The following is a 23,866-nucleotide window of genomic DNA, read 5'->3' as shown; positions in this document are numbered from 1 at the left end:
AGGTGAAAAAGGGTGGGAAGACCAAATTTAGGCATTATCGACTGAAAGGAAGAGTGAGTATACAACTGGAGACAAAGCAAAGGAGGCGGCAGTTAGGGCAGTATCCTGACCATGACCACTATCGCTGCCCCACACAACCCTCACCCGTTTCCCACACAGCAGGGGGATTTCTCCTGCTGCTACTACCAGCACTCCAAAACCTGGGGACCCGAGGTTGAAAGGTACTATGGAATGACCACCCACCCCTCATCTGTGTTCTGTGCAACATATTCTATCATTGCTCTGAAGCCTAGGCATGGCTGCCACCATACAAAGAAAGGTAGTGCTTAGAGAGGATTCCACTAGCCGTGGTTGCCATGAGTGCAGACGAGATTTTGTTCCAGGGCATTCGCAAGGGACCGCAGTGTGCATGTTACACTGTTTTTCTCAGAACATTGTTAATCGAAGAAGTTGTGAACTGATTGGAGGGAAGTGAGTGTCTGGAGTGGACACAGGCATTAGAGGGGTGCAGTGTTCTTTTCTACCTAACGTTCCCATGGAATGTTGTTCTTTCCCATTGGTACAGCATGGAGGTGCAATCTGTATAGCACAGTGGGAAAGAAGATGGGCTCTCTAGTCAGGCTGCCCAGGCTGCCTTCCTGCCTCCACTTCTTTGAACACACTATACAGTCTTTATGCCTCAATCTTCTAATCTGCAAAATGGGAAAATAGATCCTTTGGACACATTATAGGGTCGTAATGAGAGATGCGTAACAGAAAAACTAGAGCAATTGGCACGGAGCACACACTCAGTGTTGCTTCTGTCATTTTTCTGCAACCTTGTTTCCTGGAGTCAGTGGGAAAGGAGGGGACCTGGTTTAGCTGACCATTATATTGGCTGATTCTCCTTTTCTGTGTCTTCTTGTGCTGTCCTCTCCATTCCTCCTGGTGCCCTGGGAGTCTGTAACCCCCAGGGATTGCTCTCCAGCACTCAGTATCTCTTGGAAAATCCCCAGTCCCAGGGCTGGAAAGCCTCTTTCTGTCCTGCAGAGAGCTGCTTGGACATCTTGATGGATCCAGAGCTTCTTGTGGCATCCAAGAAGCTCAAGTTGTCATAACGCTACCTGGAAGCAGGACTCTTTTCTGATATCAGTCAGTTCTAAACTTAATGGGTCATTAGAGCCTCCTCCAGAGACTATTGGATGTTACTGTGTCCCACTCCAAATCCGATTAGAAGTTACTGTATTTCTAGGGGACATGGGTTTTAGAAATTTGTATTTTTATATAGCCTCCCCCTAGGATTCTTACTGTCAGCCTGGTTTGGAAACTGCTGATTTAAATAAAATCTATCCCTTCATTGCCAGTGGACCTGGCCAGAGAGGGAGGCTGGCAAGGTCTGGGAGCCTGCCTGGCCTGGCCCTGCCCTACTCAGACGGGGCTTGCATGGTCGTATGTGGCGCTGGATGCCCAGCTGAAAGCTCTTTTGCCTGTGTGGGTCTCAGCTTCCTGCCCAGCATCTGCAGCCTCTTGAAGCTGTTGGACTTTGGCAGCAGATAGCCCTAATTTTCCAGAAGTGTTTGAAAGTTTACAGTAGACTGCCTTCTCCGAGAGCTCTGCAGACAGTGCAGGTTGTGTGTTATCTTTCAGTTCTTGGCCCCAGGCCAGCTGAGTGGCCAGGTGTCTGGGGCCTACCCTTGGAGCAACACCCAGCCTCAGCCAGGTAAGGGTCTTTGCTACCCTCAGGAACATGGAAAGAGTAGCCATGGGATGCAGGAAACCTTCCAGAAGCAGTCCTGGCTTGCCGGCCTGGGGAAGACTTCAAACTGCAGTAGTATTTGTGGAAAATTTGGATTAGTCACTTTTTCATGCAGCCAGCCAGTGGAGTTTTATTCTATCTCCCTTTGGCTTGTGTTATCAGCCACACATTTTTGAGGCAGTTTACATAACCATCCCCTTGGGGCTCACTTTGAATTAGAGCTCCTCTCTCAATTCCTCATGGGTACCCAGTGAGAAGGAGAGCGCTACCCCCAGTTGAATAAAAATGGTAAGGATTTGCATGCATGATCCAGGAGGTCATTGTGAGGAACGCAGACCTTCTTGTGTTTACATAGTACGGGCTGGCTTCGTTATCACACAGCACTTTGAAGAATTGTGTGCCTTTCACCAGACCATAGCTTGTGAGGTGACACATGTTAAGCCAGAGAGCTGTTTCATTTTTCTTGTGGTTTGCAGGGACTAAGGGTTTTCTATTGCAGTTCAAAGAGTGTCATGGGCAGTGGGAATTGGGAGGAGTCTGGGACACACACACACCCCCCACCCCCCGCCCCCGATACAATGGTTATTTGACTTAAGTAGCTTCCTCTTAATCTTTCTAGCCTGTTCTCAGGTGTCACACTTCATCAAAGCCAAGGCTTACACTTTCCATTGGAGTTTCCACATAAAGCATCACAAATCCTTGATCCCTCTTAATGCTCAAGAAGTTTCAGATTTTGGATTTGGACTTCTGAATTCAGGATGCTGTCTAGTAAAGTCTATGCAAATATTCCAACATCTGAAAAACTCCAAAATCTAAACTCTTGACTCCAAGAGTTTTTAGATCAGAGATCTTCAAACTGTAGAACCTTGAAGGCAGAGAGAGGGAACAGCCTAGAGCTGGTCAGGAAGCATTCTGTTGTACTGCAAATAAGACAAGTTGTTGAGCACCCTCTCTGGCTGATACAGAGAATGCAAGATCACAGGTGGAGAAAGCAGGAAAAGGAAATTGGGGACTGAGGGAGAGGCAGAATAACTTTTGGGTCAGGACAGTCCCAGATCCACATCTTAGATCAGTCGTGTATCTCCATTTTCTCATCTGTAAAATGGGAACAGTGAGTGTCTAGCTCATAAGAGTGGTTTGAGTGGTCATGAGATAATCCCGAGAAGGCACTTGTATAATGAATGCCTGGACTTGGTACATGCTAAGCCTGTGTCCACTTTTGTCTGACCTTGCTGAAACCCAGTATTATGTTACTTGTAAATGCATTCATTCATTGTTTGCATGTTCATTTATTCAACATGTAAATGTGCTGCTGCTACAGCTGTGTGCCAGCTAATGAGATGAGACAGTGTCCAGGGGTGCAGCCAGTAAGACGTATGGAAGTGTCCCTTGGCAGGACCAGTGAAGTCAGTGTGCTGTTGGAGCCCTGAGGGACTCTTCCTGGTGGGGATGGAGGAAAGACTTCCTTCACAGGAGATGAACACCTGGATTTGACCTTGAAGAATGCAGAGGAATATGACTCTGTGGAGACCACTTATTTAGTCCTGGACTGAGCTCCCAGACAGAAGGCCGTGCTCACTGTCTGCCCTGTATCTCCAATATAGCATTGTACAGCCTGTAGAAGGGACAGGATAAAGCCCTTGGGATCAAAACAGCTGCCTCTGCAAGGTTGCAGATTGCTCTCTGGTGAATTTAGTACAAGCATGCATGGAGGTATCAAGGAAAGAAGAGGGACAGGAGTTCAAATGAGAACTTGGGCTGGCCTGTGATAGGAGTAGGAGTTTTCCCTGGGTCCTGAAGAGAGTGAAGGATGGTTTACCGTATGTCTGTGTTTGAGATTCGCAAGCTGTGTGTTGAGTATGAGAGAGATTATAATCAAGAAGGCCTGTGAAAAGTAATTGCAGTCATCCAGATGAAAGAGGAAGAGAACTTAAATAAGTAGTGGTATTGAGGATACAATGAAAGAATTTGTTCTGGAAAAGTCATTGACATTTTCTAATTCATCTAATAAGAACTTAGTAAACAGCTTGTGGGCACTAAATAATTACACAAAGTCTGTGTTAGTCAGCTGTATGTTACTGTAACAAAATACCTGAGATAATCAACTTATAATAAGAGAAGTTTTAATTTGGCTCATGGTTTCAGAGGTTTCAGTCCACGGTCATTGGGCTCTATTGCTTTTGGGCCTGTGACAAGACAGCTCATCATGGTGGGGAGCAAATGATAAGGCAGATCTGGTTATCTCATGGCAGCTATGAAGCAGAATGAGAAAGAGGAACAAGCTAGAATCCTCCGGCCCCCTCTAATGACTGGAAGACCTCCCACTAGTCCCCACTTCTCACAGTTTTCACCAGGACCCAATAGCACTGAACCGGGACCAAGACTTTAACACATGGATCTTTGAGGGATATTTATGATCCACACTATAGCAGAGACCACCTCTACTATAGATGTTCAGTTATCATTGTGAATGTTTTGGAATTTTGTTATTTCTTTTATGAGTAAGCAATATATACATAAGGCAAAAATTCAAAATACAACCATTTATACATTTCCTTTTCCCTGCAAACACTAGCGTGCCTCACCATATTTTTGTGAAATCTTGCCGCCTTTTCTCTTAATAGTGCATTTTGGAATTGGTCAATACTAGTAAAAATATAGTTGCCCTACCTTTTAACTTTTTTTCTAACTATAGATTGTGATAGGTTTTAACTTTATTATGAGATAATTTTAGCTTTCAAAGAAGAGGCACAAAAATAGTAAATACCGCACACCAAACTTCTCCTTTTGTTAACATCTTCTTTAATCGTACATTTTAGTCAGCTTTCTCACTGCTATGACTTAAAGACCCAACCATCACAATTGTAGAGGAGGAAAGATTTATTTGAGGGCTCACAGTTTTAGAGGTCTTAGTGCATAGAAGGCTGGCTCCATTTCTCAGGGCCCGGAGATGAGGCTGAACACCATGGCGGAGAGTGTGGCGGAGGGAAGCGGCTCACATCATGGTGATCAGGAAGCAGAGAGACTCCGTTCTCCAGGTACAAATACAGACTCCAAAGCCATGTCCTAATTCCCACCTCCTCCAGCCACACCCCACTACTTCAGTTACCAGTCAGTTAATCCCTGTCAGGGGATTAAATCACTGATTGGGTTAAGACTCTAATCATTTCTCCTCTGAACCTTCTTGCATTGTCTCACACGTGAGCTTTTGGGGGACACCTCACATCCAAACCATAACATCATAGAACCATTAAGACCAAGAAATTTACAAAGAAATTATAAACGTTTGAGGACATAGATACGCTTAACCCAATTTCACATCACAGAAGGTATACATGATTGAAACAGCACACGGTGCCCCATAAATGTGTACAATTTATATATCAGTTTAAAAATTTTAGAGATTTTTAAAATCCTTACAATGAACTAAGCATCTGGATTTCACCAGTTTTCCCATTCGTGTCCTTTTTCTGTACCACATTCCAAACCAGGAGCCCCTTTTGCATTTGGTCATTATTGTCTCTTCAGGCGATGACAATTCCTCATTCTTTCCTTGTCTTTCATGACCTTGATACCATTGGAGAGTTTTGTCATTTGGGTTTGTCTGATTTTTTTTATAACTAGGTTGAAGTTATGCATTACTGGGAAGAATGCAACCGAGGTGATAAGGTTAATATGTCTTATGACTAGTGACATCAACTTCAACCACTTTGCTAATTTTATCACTCTTCCTTTTTACTATTTTTCCCTATTGTCATTAATAATTGCATTTATCTATAGCATGTTTTCCCAGGCTCGGAACGAGTGACACATTGAGCTGGATAACTCTTTGTTATTGGGGACTGTCTTATGTACTTAGGATGTTTATCTGTGTTCTTAGCCCCTGCCTGCTCTAAATAAGGAGCTCTGACTACCCTGACCTAGCCAAAAAAAAAAAAAAAAAAAAAGTCTTCAGACATTGTCTTGGAGACAAACCTCTCCACAGACTGAGAACCTTTTATAGGATAAATGCTTAGATGTGGATAAAAGATCATGTTTGCTCATATGTAACTTTTGTAATTGTAGTCCCCCATAACACAAGATGAAACACGTAGAAAGGTGTGCAAAATCCTAAGTATACGATTACATTCATTTTTCACAAACTGAGCCCACGATTATGACCTGTACATCAGGAAGTAAGCATCATGGCATCCTAGAAGTGTCCCTACTATCCACTTCTGTTCCCTCACTATAGCAATAACCACCATTTTACTTTCTGGACCCACAGGTTAGTCTTACCTGTATCTGAACTTTACATGAAATCACATGTATTTATCAGTCATTGAGAGATTTTTCCCAATTGGTCTCCATTCACATTTTCATTAGCAACATAGGAAAGTACCTGCTTCCTTGCGCTCTACCCAGTGTTTCGGGTATTTGACAATCGAAGCATTTAAGGAATGAGTGTAGTGGAGGTGGAACTGCATTTCTTTCATTAATGAGTTTGAACATTTTTTCAAGTATTGATGAGCCAGTGTATTCTTTTCTGTAAACTATCTTCCTCACCCCCAACCACCATACTGGAGGTTCAACCTTAGGGGCACTGTGCCACTGAATTATATCCCCAGCTTTTTTTTCTTCTTCTTTCTTGGAGACAAGGCCTCATTAAGTTGCAGAAGCTGTCCTCAAACTTGAGGTCCTTGTGCTTCAACCTCCTGAATAGTTGGGATTACAGGCATGTACCACCATGTCCTGCCTGTAAACCGTCTTCTTAAATCATTTTTTATTTTAGGTTATCTGTATTGGATCATTGATCTTTTTTAAATGATTTGTTAGAATTTTTTATATTAAAGAAATTATACCTTTAGCTAAAACATAAGTTTTAAATGTTCTTTTGTGTAACCTGTGTGTATGAAGTGAAATATATCTAAGTCTCATCATGACTTCTTGCAGTATTTGTTTTGTTTTGTTGTGGTACTAGGGATTGAACTCGGGGGTGCATTACCACTGAATCACATCCCCAGGTGTTTTTATTTTTTTAGTTTGAGGTAGTTCTAAGTTTCTGAGGCTGTTCTCGAACTTGTAATCCTCCTGCCTCAGCCTTCCTTTTCAAACTTCTTGAAACGAACATTAATTTTTCTCCCTTGTGGGTTAACATGTATGTTGGAGATTCTGAATATTATTCCAGGTACTGTGTGCATCTTGATATGTAATGTTTTCATTTTCATTATTTTCTTCATTATTTGCAATTTGGATTGTGATTTTTCCCTTTGACCACAAAGTTGTTTTAAGAAAGAGTTTTAAGATTTTCAGGTGGCAAGGATATTTATTCCCTAGTACTTCTAAAAGGTAGTTCCTATTTTATTACATTGTACTGTGGTTTTAATTTTCATATTTTTTGAGGCTAGTTTTAATGACCATTCCATGACATTGAAGGTGTGTTTGTTTTCAGGGTCTAGAGTTCTGTCAATAATATCTAACTTGTTATGTTATTTAAATCTTTTATATCCTTATATTTTTATCCATTTATTTGTGATAAATTAAGACGAGGTAAACTCTTCTGCTAATTTCTTTTTTGTCGTTGTTTTTCCTCCTGTTTCAAGCAAATTGTGTTTCGTGAGGTTTAATGCTAAGCTATTTTGTGTATAGACATTTACAGCTAAAAATCCCCACTGAGAACTGTACTGTTAACAGTATAAGGAGGGGAGGAAGATGAGGAGGAAAATGACGAATGTGATAATGTTGTTGCCAAACCCTAATTATTATTACCTAGCAAATAGTTTTGGTTTGTGATCTGAGGGATTCTTTGATAGGTAAGTTTAGCTCATTTACTGTTAGGTCAGATATCTAATCCTAGGTCTTGCACCTTGTTTTGTATTATAATTTCTCTTTTGATTGCTTCTTTTTGCTGCCTCCCATTGTGCTTTCTGGATTTTCTTTGCATTTTGTATCTTATGTTTGATATTATGATTGATATTCTTGTTCCAGTGATTTCTCTATAATTGATTGAATATATTTAATATTTAATCTTCCATGTTCCCCCCACCCTTCCCAGGTACTTTAAAGATCATCTCTTGTCTTTGGTGTTTGGAAGTGTATCAAAAAAAATGTATCTGGTGTTCACTTCAGTAGCACATATACTAAAATTGGAATTATACAGAGAAGAATAGCATGGCCCCTGGGCAAGGATGACATGCAAATTCATGAAGCATTCCATATTTTTAAAAAAGAAAAAATATATATATACCTGGGTTAAGACTTTATTGCGTCTTACCAAATCGCCAAGTTACCACAGAACATTTTGGCTTAAAACATTACACATGTCTTACCTGTCAGGTTCTGTGGTTTGAGGACACAAGTATGGCTTAGCCAGGCCTTCACAGCATTTTTGCAAGACTGCAAAGGGTGTTGGCTCCCAGTCTGCAGTCTCATGCGAAAGTTCAACCGAGGAACTATTCACCTCCAAGCTTCCTGAGTAGTTATTGGCAGCATTTCTTTCCTGGCAGGTTGTTGGGCAAACCACTTCTGTTTTTTGCTAGCTGGTTGGTCAGAGGCTGTTCCCAGTACCTTGACATGTGCCAGTGGAAAAGAAAAGAGAAAGTACTGACAGTGGTTTATCAAATACAACAGTGGAATCAGAGATGTTTTAGTTTCTCAAGATATATTCCTTCTTGGAGATATATTCCTGAAGAAGGTTTAAGCTAGTAGATATATGAAAATGCTTCAAGAAGAGTGAGGAAGATGAGGAAAATGATGAATGTGACAATGTTGATGCCAAACCTTAAACCAAAAAACAGTGCTTTTAAAAGCATCCTAGTTAAGACTCTCCTGGCTTAGTACCTTTGCTTTGCTTAGAAGTAAGCGTGACATCATGGGACTTCAGTCTTTTCTATTTTCAGAAATTTCTATTTATGCTATTTTCTGGCTGAGTACTTCATCTTGGTTATCTACACATTAAATAGCCAAAGGGAAACTAAGCTGGACAGCAGGTCTCTTTGACAGTTAGCAGTCACACTATATTTCAAGGCCGCTAAGAAAGAGTTGCCTGTACAGTCGAGTGCTACCAGCTGATCTGCTGCAGCTTTGTGCTGCATAGGCAAAGATGAGTTTGCTAAACTTTTAAATTCACAGATAGATTTTGAAGAGCTTCTCAATATCAGTTGTATAAATTGATATACATATTTGAAATTAGTTCTTATATTTGAAATTAGTTCTTATAAACAACTAGATCCAGTTTTCAAGTCAAACTATCAAACAAAGGTATATTACCTTTGTATAAGCATATTGTTCCTAAAAATATCTTTAAACACTTTTGCATGTTGGAGATATCTCTCGTCTTACTCTTCTTTATACCATGGTAATTATTTTTACTGTCTACAAGAGAATACCATAAGCCCTATATTTTTTCAACTCAGGTAAATTTTTAGTTCCTGTCTTTTCAGGATCACTTTCTCTAAAAATAAAGAGGAAAAAAATTGTAATTTACATCTAGTAAAATTGTCCTTTTCTAATTTCCACTCTGAATTTTGACGATTGCACAGTTTTGTAACCAATCAATACACAGAACATTTCCATCATCCCGCTCCTCACAGTTGGTCTCTTTCTTTATTCCCAGGCAAACACTCATGTTTTCTATTCTTCATGTGATTTTAAATTTCTTTTAAAATGAAATGTCTTTAAGTTAAAAAAATTTTAAAGCAAGTCAGTAGTTTTTATCCCATAGTCAAAAGGGTGGTGTCCCTCAAAGGCGTGAATAGTGAGAGACAGATGTCCACTCCATATTGGAGGACAGCCTCCCACTATTAAGTGGGGATCTCTATTCTGACTGATCTGTGCTATCAGCTTGTGTCTTCTCCAGTCTTTCTTCTGCTCCAAATCTACTCTCTCAGGCATATTAACATATGCATGCTACTATTTCCCTCTTAGTCCTCCCTGTCTCTTTACCCATCATTTGTATTTCTCTCCTCCTTTTGTCTTCATATTTTTCATGCTTTTATTAGTGTATTATACATAATAATGGGATTCATTTTCACATATTTGTACATCCCCTCCTCCATCCCCCTTCCTCTACTATATTGGTCTTCCTTCTATTTCTTCATTTATTTGTTTATTTTAAATTGGTACTTTATGGATATACTTAAAAGTGAGTCCATCGTGGTATGCTCATACAGGCACGTAGCATGTATGTTCAATTCCATTCTAGCCATCAATTCTCTCATTCAGTGATGTTACCATTTATTGATTTTTTTCTTCTAAAATTATATATTTAATTTTTAAATGTTTGCTTCTGAATTCTTCTTCAGATTTTCCCAGTCATGCTCCATAATATCTTGCTGTTAGCTTGCATATACATGACATTTTTAGTGTGCCTGTATTTTGACTGTGACCCATCACAGGAGGTCAGGGGTGGAAATTTCCCACTGGTACTATCTGTCTTGTTGGAGCTTAAAAAGTTTCAGATTTTGGAACATTTCAGATTGTGAATTTTTAAATTAGGGATGTCAACCTGTACAAACTTCCTGGTCACGTGTCCTTTCCTTGTGTCCTATCAGCATTTCTCTTCTGCCTCTGATGTAATGCTATTGCAGAGGCATCTGCACATGGAAGATGTCTTTTCCTGATATCTGTGATTTGATGCATTTTCCAGGCTGTCCAAAGAATATTTGCTTTATCTTTGACATCTAATAACTTATCAGGACATGCCTCTGGGCTCATCATTCTTTGCCATTTTTCTTGGAACAAAGCTTTCCTTTCCAATCTGAGACTGAGATGATCTTTCATTTCAGGTCAGGGTCTTGACTTCATATTAAAATACCCTTTCTGCTACCTTATTTTAATTTCTTTCTTTAGACTGTGCTTCTGACCCAGCCTGAGCCTCTTGACCTCCACAGATTGCCTCCTGGTTCTGTCATGTGGCAAAGGATGACAGACTTTGGAGCACTTTTATTATTTGTATAGCATGATGTGAATTCCAGCTTTTAATCTAGAAGACATTGCAGTGACAGGCAGTCATGTAGTCCACCCATTTGTCTGTTGGTGAGAATGAATTTGAAGCAGAATGACTGCTTGGCTTGGGCCCACAGGGCGATGCTGGTGGTCCAGATTGGGTCAGGGACTGCAATTCCAAAATCTCTTTTCTGCTCACTCCCCTTTTCCCTTGTTTTTAAGTTGAACACAAAAGTGACCACCATTCTGACTCTCAACACCATGGTTTTACTTGTCTTTGAACTTTACATAAATAAAATCATATGTGATTCCATCATTCTAAGCATCATATTTTGTCTATTGTTGATGGATGTTTGGGTGGCTTCTACCTTGAGACTAACCCAAATAGAGTTGGAATGTCTTTGAGGAATATTTGCATAGAAATAGTGAGATATCTTGAGAATGGGTCCAAGTCTAAATACAAAGTACGTTAATGTTTCACATAAACCTTAAGCACATAGTTCAAACATAATTTGTTACATTATTTTTAGTGCACCACCTCTGTTTTCCTTGTGACCCATCACTTGAGGTCAGTACTTTGACCCCTGAGGAACACACGCATAGGTCCGAACATACTTAGGAGTAGAATTGCTGGGTATCGGAATGTATGTCTTCAGTTTTAGTAAAGACTGCCAAAGAGTTTCTAAAGTTGTTGTTTCAAGTTATAATCTTATCACCGATGCACAAGAGTCTTGTCGACGCTTGGAATTCCCATCCTTTTCATTCTAACCATTCTGGTGAGTATACAAAGGCATCTGATGGTGGGTCTTAATGTATTTTTCTCTGATAACTAAAGAGATTGAGCAAATTTTCTTATATGTTTCCTGGCCATTTAAATATTCTCCTTTGGGATGTATCTGTTTAAGTCTTCTATCCATTTTTCTGGGTCTTCTCCTTATTTGATCTAGAGAAGGCTGGGGTGGTTTTCTTCTTTAATTACATTCTAGTGCGCACACTTTGTTGGTTATATGTATTAAGATTGTTTCCCCGTGTGTTTCAAATACCTTCTTTCATTTTCTTATAGTTGTCTTTTGTTAAACAGAAATTCTTAACTTTAGTGTAACTTATTAATTTTTTTCATTTCTGGTTAGTATGGGGAGGATTCTATTTGAGAAGTCTCTGCCTAACCTTGTTCTCCATCTCTTTGATGATTAGAAAAGGTTTATGGGAAAGTACTGTCTATAAAGTGCATAATAAATGGTTTACACCACCTTCTCCCCCTCTCTCCTGATGTGGCTGTTATTCCTCTTCCTCCCAAGCACTCCTACCCCATAAATTCCCTCCTGGGTCAGCCTTGCCTCATGAACACGTGTCTGCACATGGATGCAACACTCTCGAAGAACTCTGAGGTCAGAGTGCAAGGAATCAAGCATTTAATGAGGTGCAGTCAGTCTTTATGGGACCAGCTGTGCTGCACTCAGCGCTCTCATCTTTTTACCGCTCCGTTGAGAGGTGAACAGTCATAGGAACGTGTAAGCTTTTCTGAACAGCATTCCACTGGAATCACTGACTTCTTCAAGGGCACAGATAAGTTTCTACATACTTGCAAAAAGGAAAAAGGCTGCTGTGGGCTTTTCTTAGCTCTTTTTAAAAGCATCCTTCAGCTCTGTTTTCCTTCCCTTTCTCTTATTTATTTTTGTCCCCTAGACCTCTAAACATTTTTTTTTTTGACAGTAGACAGCACAATTGTGCAACTAGTCCATGCAGATGTTTGAGATTACTTGGATTGACAGACTTCTAGACGAAGCACAGCGCACCCTTTGCAAACCATACCGTAACTGTGCTGTCCACATCACAGGGGCCCCCACTCCTTGCCTGAGGCACACTAGCAGATCCCCTAGCCATACTCTGGAGGATCATGTCTCCCCATTCCAGCTCAGGCCTCTTAACCATGATTGGGTTTGGCATTCAGGAAGCACTGTGTCTTTAAAAGATCCTTAAGCACATCTGTTTTCAATTTGCAGGCCATGAGGCAAGGATTTGGGTGCAAGTAGTTTATCTGGGAAGTGATCCCAGGAAATACCGTGAGGGGGCTGTCTATGGCAGGGAGAAGTCAAGAAAGGTGCATTGATGGGTAGCTGACTGCCATGTGCAATGGCGCTATCCCGCCTGTAACCTCCGAGCAAAATGATGCCTCAGAATCATTCCCCACCCCCCCAAGTGGGATGTGGGTGCTGCCTGACACTCCCCCCCTAATCACCTCATAGCTAATGATGCTGTCTGCATGTAAGTCGTTTGGGGAAGGACACTGGCCACGCCAACCTCAATGATTTTGATAAATTGTTTCATTCTGAGCACTTTGCCAATGTCCACATTTCTTATTAATACAGTTGAGAGTCTGTGCTTTTAAATGCCCATTCCTGTTTCAGTAGAATTAATTATTGCAATTGTATAGTTGTGCAGTTGTGAAATTCTCTAGAAGAAATGCTGTGAGAAATTATGCACAGCTCAGCTGAGTTAGAAACCAGGCAGGGAACATGGAAGGCTGCCTCTGTAACCCCATGAGGTCCAGGCCCTTCATCTGGACTCTCATTTCTGAGTCTCATGACAGCTGCTCACCCCTCTGGCCTCAGCTTCTTCCAACAAACCCTCTCTAACGAAGTTAGGTTACATTCATTTCCTGTGAGCTCAGTGCAGCCCCTGGGTGCCTGCCTTATCCCTCAGTACATTAAGTGGAAGCAATTGTTTGCTTATTACTCCCAGGAGGCAGAGGCTGTCTCCCTGATGCCTCTTAGACCCTCATTACCAGATGGTGGATTGTTAAACTCAATCCTATGAGACAAGCCCTCCTAGGAATAAATTTGCAGAATTTCATTGAGCTCAATAAACCAGATGAAACGATGCTCCTGTTTTCTGAACATCTCAATTCATGACCCTCCCTCTTCCCTACATTTCATATTCCAAATTCAAGGTTAATTGGACTTCACTTCTGACCCCAGTTATGGCCTACATGCATGTGGGTGTTCTTGTCAGTCACGGTTCCTTTCCATGTTCTGTAGCATCTGATGTGCGCTGGACTGTGGTGCCTGGTAGAAGGAGATACGTCCTGCAAGACCAAGCTGGATCCTCCCCTGGATGGCACCGAGTGTGGGGCAGACAAGGTAACCCCCTGCCTCCTACCACTGCCAATGGCAGCCCCACTCTCCTGGGTACTGGACACATTTCCTTCTGAGAGGCAGAGTGTCCTCTGCTCAGGAGCCTGTGGAATATCCCACAGTCGCTGCAGAAATGCCCATGGAGCCCACTGCAGACACAGGGGTGCCCTCATTACCTCCTTTTCTCATTTAAAGATGCAAGAATCATTTACTTTAATATATTTTCTAGAATACCTCCTTTTGTGCCACAAGTTAATTTACTTAAAAGGGAATCTTTCCATTAGTTTACTTAAAATGGAAAACAATTACACTTGCCGAACACAAAAAGTCAACATGCAGTGAAGTTGATAAGAACACTGTTGTCCGATTCTAACTAGACATTAAGAGGGCAAACTTGATCTTCTTGGACAGGAACGATTTTAAATATTAGGAGGAGAGCTGGCCAGAACCAGCAGCCATACAGCTTTGTCCTCAGTTTCATTGCAATGGTTGAAAAGGAAGTCATGGTTCATCCTGATACCGTGATTGGGAGCCACTAAGTCACACACTCTGGGAAGATATGTTTTAGAAGATTGGCTTCTTATCCTTAGAAAGAACCACAGTGATCTACATGGATCTGGCTTTCATCCCTGTGCACCAACCCCCACCCTAGAACCCATAACACAGAGGTAGACGGTCATGTTAAGCAAACTTTGCCAATGTTCAGGTTCCTTCACAAGCTATGCAGAATTATCCTTTTTCCGAGAATTTATAAAATCCCAATGGGCCACTTTGTATGGGGAAGTTTGGGGCAAAACCCAAACCCCAGAGAAATATAGATAGGTATCAGATTGAGCATGTAGAATCAATAGACAACAAATATGCACATCCTGTAATAGTCTACTTTTATGTAAATTTCAAAAATCAATTTGGGGCCTTATGGAGGGACCCGCAGTCCTTTGGGAAAGGAGAAGCTCTGCTGAGTGCTCAGGCCTGGCCCTCCCTCCTGTGTTTCAGTGGTGCCGTGCTGGGGAGTGTGTGAGCAAGACGCCCATCCCAGAGCATGTAGATGGAGACTGGAGCCTGTGGGGTTCCTGGAGCATGTGCAGCAGGACATGTGGGACAGGAGCGCGGTTCCGGCAGAGGAAATGCGACAACCCGCCGTAAGTGCCCCTTGACCAGGCCTTCTCTAAGATGCCTCCCTGGGTCTTGCCAACCTGCAGTTATACTGCCTTATACCAAGAGCCAAGCATGCGGAAAATGAGATAGAACCAAGGTCCGGTGCAAGGGCCTCAAGTGTCAGATGGCATCTCGGCTTCTCTAGAGCTCTCCCTGAACACAGAGGTGGAGGAGTCCCGTGGTGAGCTGGCTTCTTGACTCCCTGCCTAGGCTCTGGGAGAGAGATTTCCTGAGACAGCTGGATTGCAGTCTGTCTCGCCGGCTTCGTGGCTTACTTAGTCAAGGGTCATTCTCTGGAAGCCTGTAGACCTTCCGGAAATGGAGTCCAGCCTTCAAATTAGCTGTTGGCTGACTCTGGAGCAGGCTTCTTGTTCGTTAGTCCAAAGAGTCTGTGTGTTTAGCAATCTTGTTCATTGGAATATTTTTCACAAGTCTTCCTAGAAGTATTTGACAGGGAAAAAAAAAATTGAAGGGGTGTGTTTTTCTCTTCTCAGTTTCTTTTACTGATTACAATGACACCAAGATCTTCCTGATCACCCTTGGATCCAGAGAGAGATTTGTGCTCAATTTTTATAAGTTCATCAACACAAGTTTTCCCCTTTAAACTTTGTTTCGCAATTTAAAGTGTTTCTTTTAATGGTCTGATTTCTGTCTTGGGTGTCATGTCAATTTGGAAAATGGGCAAGTTGTAAATCATGACTAAGAAAGAAATGCTTTATATGCACATATATGTCATGTCAATGAAGAATTAGCAAGTACCTCTTGTGTTTAGAAATTCTGATGCTCAAGCTCTGTTAATTAAATCACACAGACGCTGTTGGTGGGCCACAGAGAGTGGATACCTTCAGTCTCTCAGATGATTCCAGTGGCCAGCCAGGACCAGGGACCTCCTGGATAAAGGAAGGCATGTGCCCATAGTTCAGTCAGTGACCAGAACATATATAGCAGTGCATAGTATGCCTTTTCACCACATAATACAGAGTAGTTGGCACATGGTAGGTGTTTTATCTATTAGGAATAATTTCTTAACTAAAAGCACAAATGGATAGATGGTTAGAAACTCTATTTGGCTAAATGCTGAGAAATTAATAAAGGGGGGTTTCAATTTTTACAGTTTTTTCTTTATGTTGAAGTTAATAGCTTGACCTCTGGCCCCAAAAAGAGAGTTATAGGTTTGGATTCATGGTGCTGTGGTTTGAGCCTGGCTCTGTTGGTTATTAGTCATATGATCTCAAGGAAGTCCCATGTGTGGGCCCCTGTTTCCCCATTATGGGGAGCAAGAGGGTAGAGCGAAGCATCTCAGGGTGGATAAGTCTTCAACCCCAGAAAAACTCTTTATTTTTAATTATTTTTTTTAGCTGTAGGTGGACATAATACCTTTATTTTACTTATTTATTTTTATGTGGTACAGAGGATTGAACCCAGGGCCTCACACTTGCTAGGCAGTCGTTCTACCATTGAGCTATAGCTCTAGCCACCGCCCCCCAGTATGGCTCTTTATAGCAACTGATGGCTATATCTTGTCTTACCCTCTACAAGTTGGAATAACTGGTGGCAATGCATGTAAAGTCCTTGATCTATAGTTAATGAACAGCCTCTCTTATTGTTAGCACTTTACAAGATGGGGATGCGACCTAGTCCCACACTGTCCACCTCACAATTCTGCCTGGTGGCTCTGGGGTGGGTGACTTGGGTGGAAAACCTTTAAGTACAGAAAAAAATTTGCTCGGGTCATGGTTTTCATGGTTGTCCCCTGTTTGTGACTGGAGCTTGTGGGCTCTGGCTCAGATCTGGCCTTCTGCATCATTACACACGAGGTAACTCCCAGTAAACATCACAGAAGGCAATAGTAGGGCCTCTGAATGCCTGAAGGCCCTTTTGTCCCAGAGGGTGGACAGTTTAGATTATGTTTAACACCTGAAAGAAGATGTTATAAGTGCTGGCCAAACATACTAGTCACAGCCTATGTGAGACCCACATTGTCCTTTTGCCTTGGGATGACATGGGCTAGGGTTTCTCTCTAGTCGGCAGCATCAGAGGAGGCTTTCCAGAACTTTGTGGCTTTCAGCTTTGACTGGTCCTTATCACTGTTCTAGCTGCATCCTGCCCTGCACCTATGGTGGCTCTGGGCTACCACAGGGGCTTCTTATTTTGAAAAGCTCCTGAAGATCCCCTAGTTCAGAGGTGCATAAGCATACCTCTCTGGTTTGGCCTGCCAGAAGGCCTCCTGTGTTAGGATTCTCTTCTCATTCCTCCAAGCCCAATCTCCCCAAAAGAGAGGCTGATCTGAAGATCACAAAATTGTTGTAAAAAACTCCCTTCCTTATTCTTCTTTATTAGGCTCCCACCTCGTGGTGGTCATGAATTTTACCTATTTTTGCCCACCTTTGTGCATGTCACCACTGAGGAATAGGGGAATGGGTAGGACTGCCACACCTGGCCACTGAGGGTCTGTGGGTGACAACGCCTCTGACTATTATGAACACAGAGACACCTTCACTGCTCATCTCTGCTGTCCACCAAGGCCCTGTGCAGCAGGGCAGTGGACAAGTACCGAAAGAGAAAGTGGATGTTCTCAGTGCTCCCAGGTCCGTGCTCCTTCCCTGTGATGCCGTTTCACCACCATGCCTTTGTAAGCCTTGGCAGGATCCTAAGTCTAGACCCTGTGAGGTATGGGCCTACAGTGACAAGCAATGACAGATGAAAGCCCTGTTCCCACTCCCATAGACTTCCCTTGTTTTTTTTTTTTTTCTCCAACTCTTTAAACCAGACCCTTTCTAAGCACTGCTCTCTCTTCTCTGCCTGCTTCTGCCCTCTTGGTACATAGCACCTCCGACCAGTGCACTGCTCAAACGCAAAGCCCCCCGTGTGCAGGTGCCATCCCTTTGCATCCCTTTGTCTCTTTTCTACCTCCTTCACATATGACCACTTTAAGAACAGCAAATGCAGCAGGCGCTCACTATGTGCCAGGTTCCCCTAGGCATTTATTTTTATGCTTCTATTAGTGCATTATTATAATTATACATAATAGTCAGGTTCATTTGGACCCAATCATATGCACGAAGTTTAATTTTCTCCATTTGAGTCCCTGGTTGTTTGTTACACCTCTTTCCCTCTCCTCCTCCCTCTCCATACCCCTTTCTCTACTGGTCTTCTATCTATTTTTAATTGGTGCTTTATAGATATACATAGAGGTGGAATTCATTGTTGTATACTTAGACATGCTCAGAGCGTAATTTTGTCAAATTCATTCTGAATTTCCCCCCTTTCCTGTCCCTTCTTCATCCCCCTCAGTCACCTTCTTCTGCTCCACCGATCTTCCCTCTGTTTACGGTATCTGACCCCTACCCTTTATCCCCTTTACTTTGCTCTAGCTTCCACACACAAGAGAAAACCTTCAACCCTTGATTTTTTGAGTCTGACTTATTTCATTAAGCATGATGTTCTCCATTTCCATCCACTTACTGGCAAATACCATAATTTCATTCTTCTAAATGGATGAGTAAAACTCAATTGTGTATATAAACCACATTTTCTTTATCCGTGCATCTGTTGACGGGCACCTGGGCCAGTTCCATGACTTGGCTCTTGTGAATTGCACTGCTATAAACATTGATATGGCTGTATCACTATGGTAGGCTGATTTTAGTTCTTCTGGGTAAACATCAAGGAGTGGGATAGCTGGATCATATGGTGGTTCCATTTCTAATTTTCTGAGAAATCAGAAAACTATTTTTTCCATGCTTTCCAGAGTAGTTGTACTAATTTGAAGTCCCATCAACAGTGTCTGAATGTACCTTTGTCCCCACATCCTTGCCATAATTTTTTATTATTTGTGTTTTTGATCATTGCTTAAGCATTGATTTAGTAAGTAATTTCAGGCAGCTATATGGGAGAGGGATCTTTTTAAATTCCTGTTGTGTAAATACAAAACTGAGTCAGAAACAAGTAACTTGCCCAAAGTAGCACAGCTAGGTGGTAGGGGGTTCGGTTTGGAGCTCAGTCCTGAAAACCAGAAGTCCAAAATCAAGGTGTGTGCTGCATTGGGTCCTTCTTGACACTGAAGGAAAATCTGTTTCGTGCCTCCCAGGCGTCCAGTGGCTCTGAGAGTCTTTGGCTGTCGTGGACTTATAGAGGCATAGTGTAGTCTCCATCTCCATCTTCATGTGGTCTTTCCTCTGTGTGTCTGCCCACATTTTCTTCTCTTAGAAGGACACCTATCTCTGCACTGAAGCCTTATCTAATCCAGGATGATCTCATCTTAGGGTCCTTCATTGCATCTCCTAAGATCTTTTTTTCTCAGTGAAGTCATATTTAAGTGGACATGTCTTCAGGGGGCCCAAGGGGCCAGCATCCAACCCATTCCAGCCTCAAAGCCTCTTTTCTGTTCCTCAGACACAATGTTCTCACTTAGGCCCTTGATTGCCCCTCTTTTCCTTTCCCTAATGTACCTTTGTGTCTTTGAGTCTCAGTGTAAATAACGTTTCCTCAAAGAAACCCCTTCCTGACCACCTGTCTCCCTCAGCACTGAACACTCGGGTATTATAGCATTAGGTGATCACTGTTACTTCTTGGCTCACTTGTTTTCCCTTTGTCCTCCCTGCTGGCCTTTGAACATCCTGAAGATCTGCAACAGGTCACCCCTATGTGGGCTCCATCCTGCCTTCTGGGTCTGCACAGAGCAGCTCCTCTGTCAAGGTTCTTATCACCTCACACCCTGGCTGCATGCTTGGCAAGAAGAGGAATCTCTTCAGGGCCTCAAAACGCATTCCTAATACCTTTCCCCCTGAGAAACCCAAAACTTATGAGAAATTATTAGACCAAAAAGCTAGAGCACCGGGTAGGCCCCCTTCCCTTTTATCATCTCACTTCCCTGAAGCCTGGATCATCTGATCAGCCCGGCAGTGCAGTTCAGGTCCCCCCACACCTGAGGTCCACCATCCTTGCCCTGCCCCAGGGAGGCTCTTGCTCAGAGCCAGAAGTCTCAGTAGCATCTCAAGAATAAGCTTCACCACATACAGGGCCTTCCTCAAGTGAGAGGAATGGGGGCTTTGCTCCTGTGATGATTACACTACGTTCGTTGGTGTGAGCTCTTGCAGTGGCGGTGTAGCTCCATGTCCTGTTCAGAATGGAAACAGTTTTGCCCTTTTCCTCTGGGTAGTCTCTCCAGAAGGTTCTCACCTTCATGGCACCCGCCCCATGAAGGGGAAGAGATGGGCAGGCCTCTGTTGGGTAGGTTAGCAGCAATCTTGGGGGCTTCCTGCAGAGATATGAGATGTGCACTTTATGAAGTCCAGGTTTGCAGTGTACAGCCAGCTTTTGCACAATGACCTGATGTGGTGATTGTTACAAAGCACAGCTGATCGAGGCTCTGGAGCCAATTTCTGACCAAAACAACGTCCTCTCCATCTCACTCCTTAAATCACCGGGCTGGCTGCTCAAGATTCCACAGGGATGTCCAGATCTCACTGCTGTGTGTGTCTGAGGCTTGGAGCGCTCCCATGACCCTCTCTCCACCCCCTTCGATTCATGTCCCTGGCTCCTTTCCTCATCTTCTGCAGCTGGCTTATTCACTGTCCAAAAATATTAGCCAGAGATGTCTCCCTCACTCCACCTTTTTTATTCCCCTAGTCTTGATCTCTACAGCTAGTAGAACTTTTATTCTTGTCAGCTGATACAAAGGCCCTGGGGACCAACTGTGTTTTTACACCAGCTTCCTGGATCATCCTATCCTGCCTTTTGTGTCGCTGTCAGTGGAAGTTATAACCAAAGGCTGCAAGGTGGAGAAGTCATCTCTAATTCTAATCTGCTACTCCAACACAGGCTGATCAGGGGCAGGGGGGAGAAAGGCTCAGATGTGCTTTTGGACAGTCAGCTCCGTCCCAGCAAGTGCAAGGCAGGAAGGCAAGTGGAGGACAGAAGTGGGATGCATCAGGATCGTCCTACAGCCTCGTCCCTTGAGCACTACAAAGGGAAAGGGGTGCAGTAAGTCATCCAAGACTCAGCACAGAGATGGGCATTTGACATTCTGTGGCTGTCATTGATTTTTGCTTTCACATGAGACCCCACATATGTGCTTTCAGCCTGCCAAGTGACCTAGAGCCCATATGGGTAGTTCTTAAAACTCTAAGTCTTCTACACTTGAGAAGAAGTTCCACGTGTTGCTTGGATACCTTACAGAGGAGGTCTTAACGCTAGGATGTCAGCTGTTGGGGAGTCATGTTAGCAGTCCACAGCCACTTCCCAAATGCTATAGTTTTGCCCAACTTGCTCATGAGAGCTCACAGAGCCCATCAGGAGTGGAACTTCTGCTCTCTGCAGAGCTCCCTGTGTTGCTAGATGGTAAGAGGGTCTTAATTGCTGTTGTGACCTTGTCTTCTGATCTATCTTCACTTAATAGGGCAAGGCAGAAAGTGAGGTGCCACTAGCTGGCATCTTTCTCTTCCATCCTATCTTGATTCTGCATGTCCAGCCCCTTGCAAGGAGAGAGGCAGATCCTGATCATCGTGGCAAACCTCTGCTGCTCTTCTGCTCAGAACTTAGGTCAGTCTGAGGTGCTGTGGTGCCCACCCCACTAGGAGACCATCCTTGTCCTGCCTGGTGAGAACTAGGGATGGAGCTCTCCTTTGTCACCATCTCTGCAGTTACCTACCAAAGCCTCTCTAGCTTCTTCTTTTTTTATCTTTAAACATGTTTATGAAGGTTAAACCTGAAGAAAAGTAAAACTCCTTGCAGAGATTTGCTCGTCACCTTCAGGCATGTGCTTTGGGGCACATGTGTGGGTGTGTGTCAGCAAAGTGGAAGAGGAGTCACCAGCTGCTAGCGTGCAGGCACACATGATCATATGACGACCTGCAAACCCTGCAAAGTGCCCATCCCCTCTCCACTGCCAAGAAGCTGTGGTGGGTTTCTACTTTCTCCTGTCCTCACGGACACACAGTGCTATCACTCTTTTCCACTGTGGCCATTCTGGTGGGAGTGTTGTAGCATCTAATGGAAATTTTAATTTGCATTTGCCTCATGAGTAATGAGGCTGAGCAGGTGTGTGTCTCTTTGTCATTTGGATATCCTTTTCTTGTGAAGGGCCTATTCAGACCATTTTGTTTTATATCTAAGCTTCTACTCTATTGGTATTTAGAAAGTACTAAGAAAGGAAATCTGGACATTGGGGATGATATCAAAGATGTACCTTAAGAAACCCTTGTGCCCCAGCTGACAGTGAGCCAGACTGGCCCTTCCAGCCTCATGACAGCTGAGTCAGTGTGCTTGGAAGTCAGTGTGCTTGGAAGCCATCCTGCGTGGGGGAGGCTGCTGCCCATCCCAGAACAGGAGCTCTTGTGCCTTATGTTGTTTACTTCCACGTCTTGGGAAGGTTTGGGCCCCTCATCTGAAGGCCACAATCAGGAACGGTTCTGACTCTCTGTGCCATCTTAATGAGTTCATGGTTACGAAGGGCTGACTGAGCACCAGCACTCAGGCACCTTAGCTATTGTACCATCACTGTATACATAAAAGTGCCTCTTTCTTTGTAGTGTCTCCTCCATGTTCTCAGGTGGCAAATCCTCATTTCAGGGTGAGATTTCCACTTATAGGCCCTTCCCACAAGGCCTCGCCAGCCTCTGAGCCTGTGCTGTGGAGCCCACAGGCCTGGACTTCTCGCCCTCCTGGGAAAGGCAGGGACATGGACCCACCTTTAGCTTTCAAAAACAGTGACAGTTCCACACGAATTGTTATTCTAATTGTTTATATTTTAGCCATATTAAGCTATGTTTCTATTATTTAGCCTTCCTAGATATATTTTGTTTTTCACCCACCCTGCGTAACTCAGAGAAACTTCCAGGGTGAAGGAGAGTCCCAGCCCTCTGCTCTCCACCTGCCCCATGTGAATCTGTTCTCTCGCACCTGCCTTTGCTGTCCCTGGTGCAGCATCTCTTAAAGTTCCTTATGTCCATATGAATCAGGCTTCCTCCACAGAGCCCAGCATGGGATCCTTAGTAAAGTTGTTCCCCTTCTGAGGCTCTTTCCACTGAAGTCTTCAGAAAGCCCTTCATGGACCTCCCCTCCCCTGCAATGATTTTCCTTCTGTGTTTGTAAGGCCACAGATGGAGGGTACCTCCTTCTATTGGTTTCAGGACCAGGATACATATAAGAGGCCCCACGAATGTCACGGTTCCTCTAGGTTACCTCTACAGCAGCTCCCTTGATCCTATAGGTCCCAAGACATTTGCAGAATTTTTTCCTATTTTCATGCTTATGATAAAATTTGATTTGGAAACTAGATGCAGTAAGAGATTAACAATAATAATTAACAATAAATAGGACAGCTATGGCAATATGCATTAATGAAAGTTATTTAAAATGTATGAATTGTTTATTTCCAGCATTTTTAAGACCATCATTGACTATAGATAACTGAAACCCTGAAAAGCAAAATTGTAGGGGGAACTACTGAACCCCAGTCATGAAGAGCAAGGGGGGCATGTACAGGGCCCTGCCAAGTGTGGTACTGGAATCACTTGGGTAGCAACTCATGCAGCGAGCAGGTTGCTCTTCCTGTTCTCTTGTTGACTCAAAGGGAAACTTGGAAAAAGTAAATTCCTTGGGTCATGTATATTTTGAACAGAGAATGTTTAAAGAGGCGTTAACTCTAACAGGTGACTGGGGTAATGGGAGTTAGCTGCTAAGAGGCAAAGAGAATGCTAATGAGTACAGGAAGGGCAGACACAGGGGGCAGCCAGCTTCAGGTCTGAGGCAGAGCACAGGAAGAAGGAACAAATCTGGATGAGGGTGTCCCCCCTCACAAACACCCAGGGCTGACATTTCATGGACCGTGTTGGAGAGGGTACAGCTGGGGCCCACTGCGTGAGGGGGAAGGGGGCTTGCACAAGTGCTGTGCTGTGGACCTCTCTGGGAA

At 43.2% G+C, this 23,866-nt stretch overlaps 1 protein-coding gene and 1 non-coding gene across 2 annotated transcripts in view; both read left to right on the top strand.

The window, feature by feature from the left end:
• Positions 1–23,866, top strand: part of Adamts17 (ADAM metallopeptidase with thrombospondin type 1 motif 17) — a 347,529-nt gene that overhangs the window by 198,723 nt on the left and 124,940 nt on the right. The window contains exons 11-12 of the mRNA XM_078051258.1: positions 13,699–13,800; positions 14,791–14,936. Coding sequence (XP_077907384.1) covers positions 13,699–13,800; positions 14,791–14,936 — 248 coding nt within the window. The remainder of the gene's footprint in view (positions 1–13,698; positions 13,801–14,790; positions 14,937–23,866) is intronic.
• On the top strand, positions 7,831–7,937 carry LOC120886925 (U6 spliceosomal RNA). Its single transcript, XR_005730111.1, has one exon. It is a non-coding gene; the product is annotated as a U6 spliceosomal RNA (small nuclear RNA).

Source organism: Ictidomys tridecemlineatus, chromosome 5, assembly GCF_052094955.1.
Source record: "Ictidomys tridecemlineatus isolate mIctTri1 chromosome 5, mIctTri1.hap1, whole genome shotgun sequence".
In the NCBI taxonomy this organism is placed as follows: domain Eukaryota; kingdom Metazoa; phylum Chordata; class Mammalia; order Rodentia; family Sciuridae; genus Ictidomys; species Ictidomys tridecemlineatus.
This window is presented reverse-complemented; position numbering and strand designations above follow the sequence as displayed.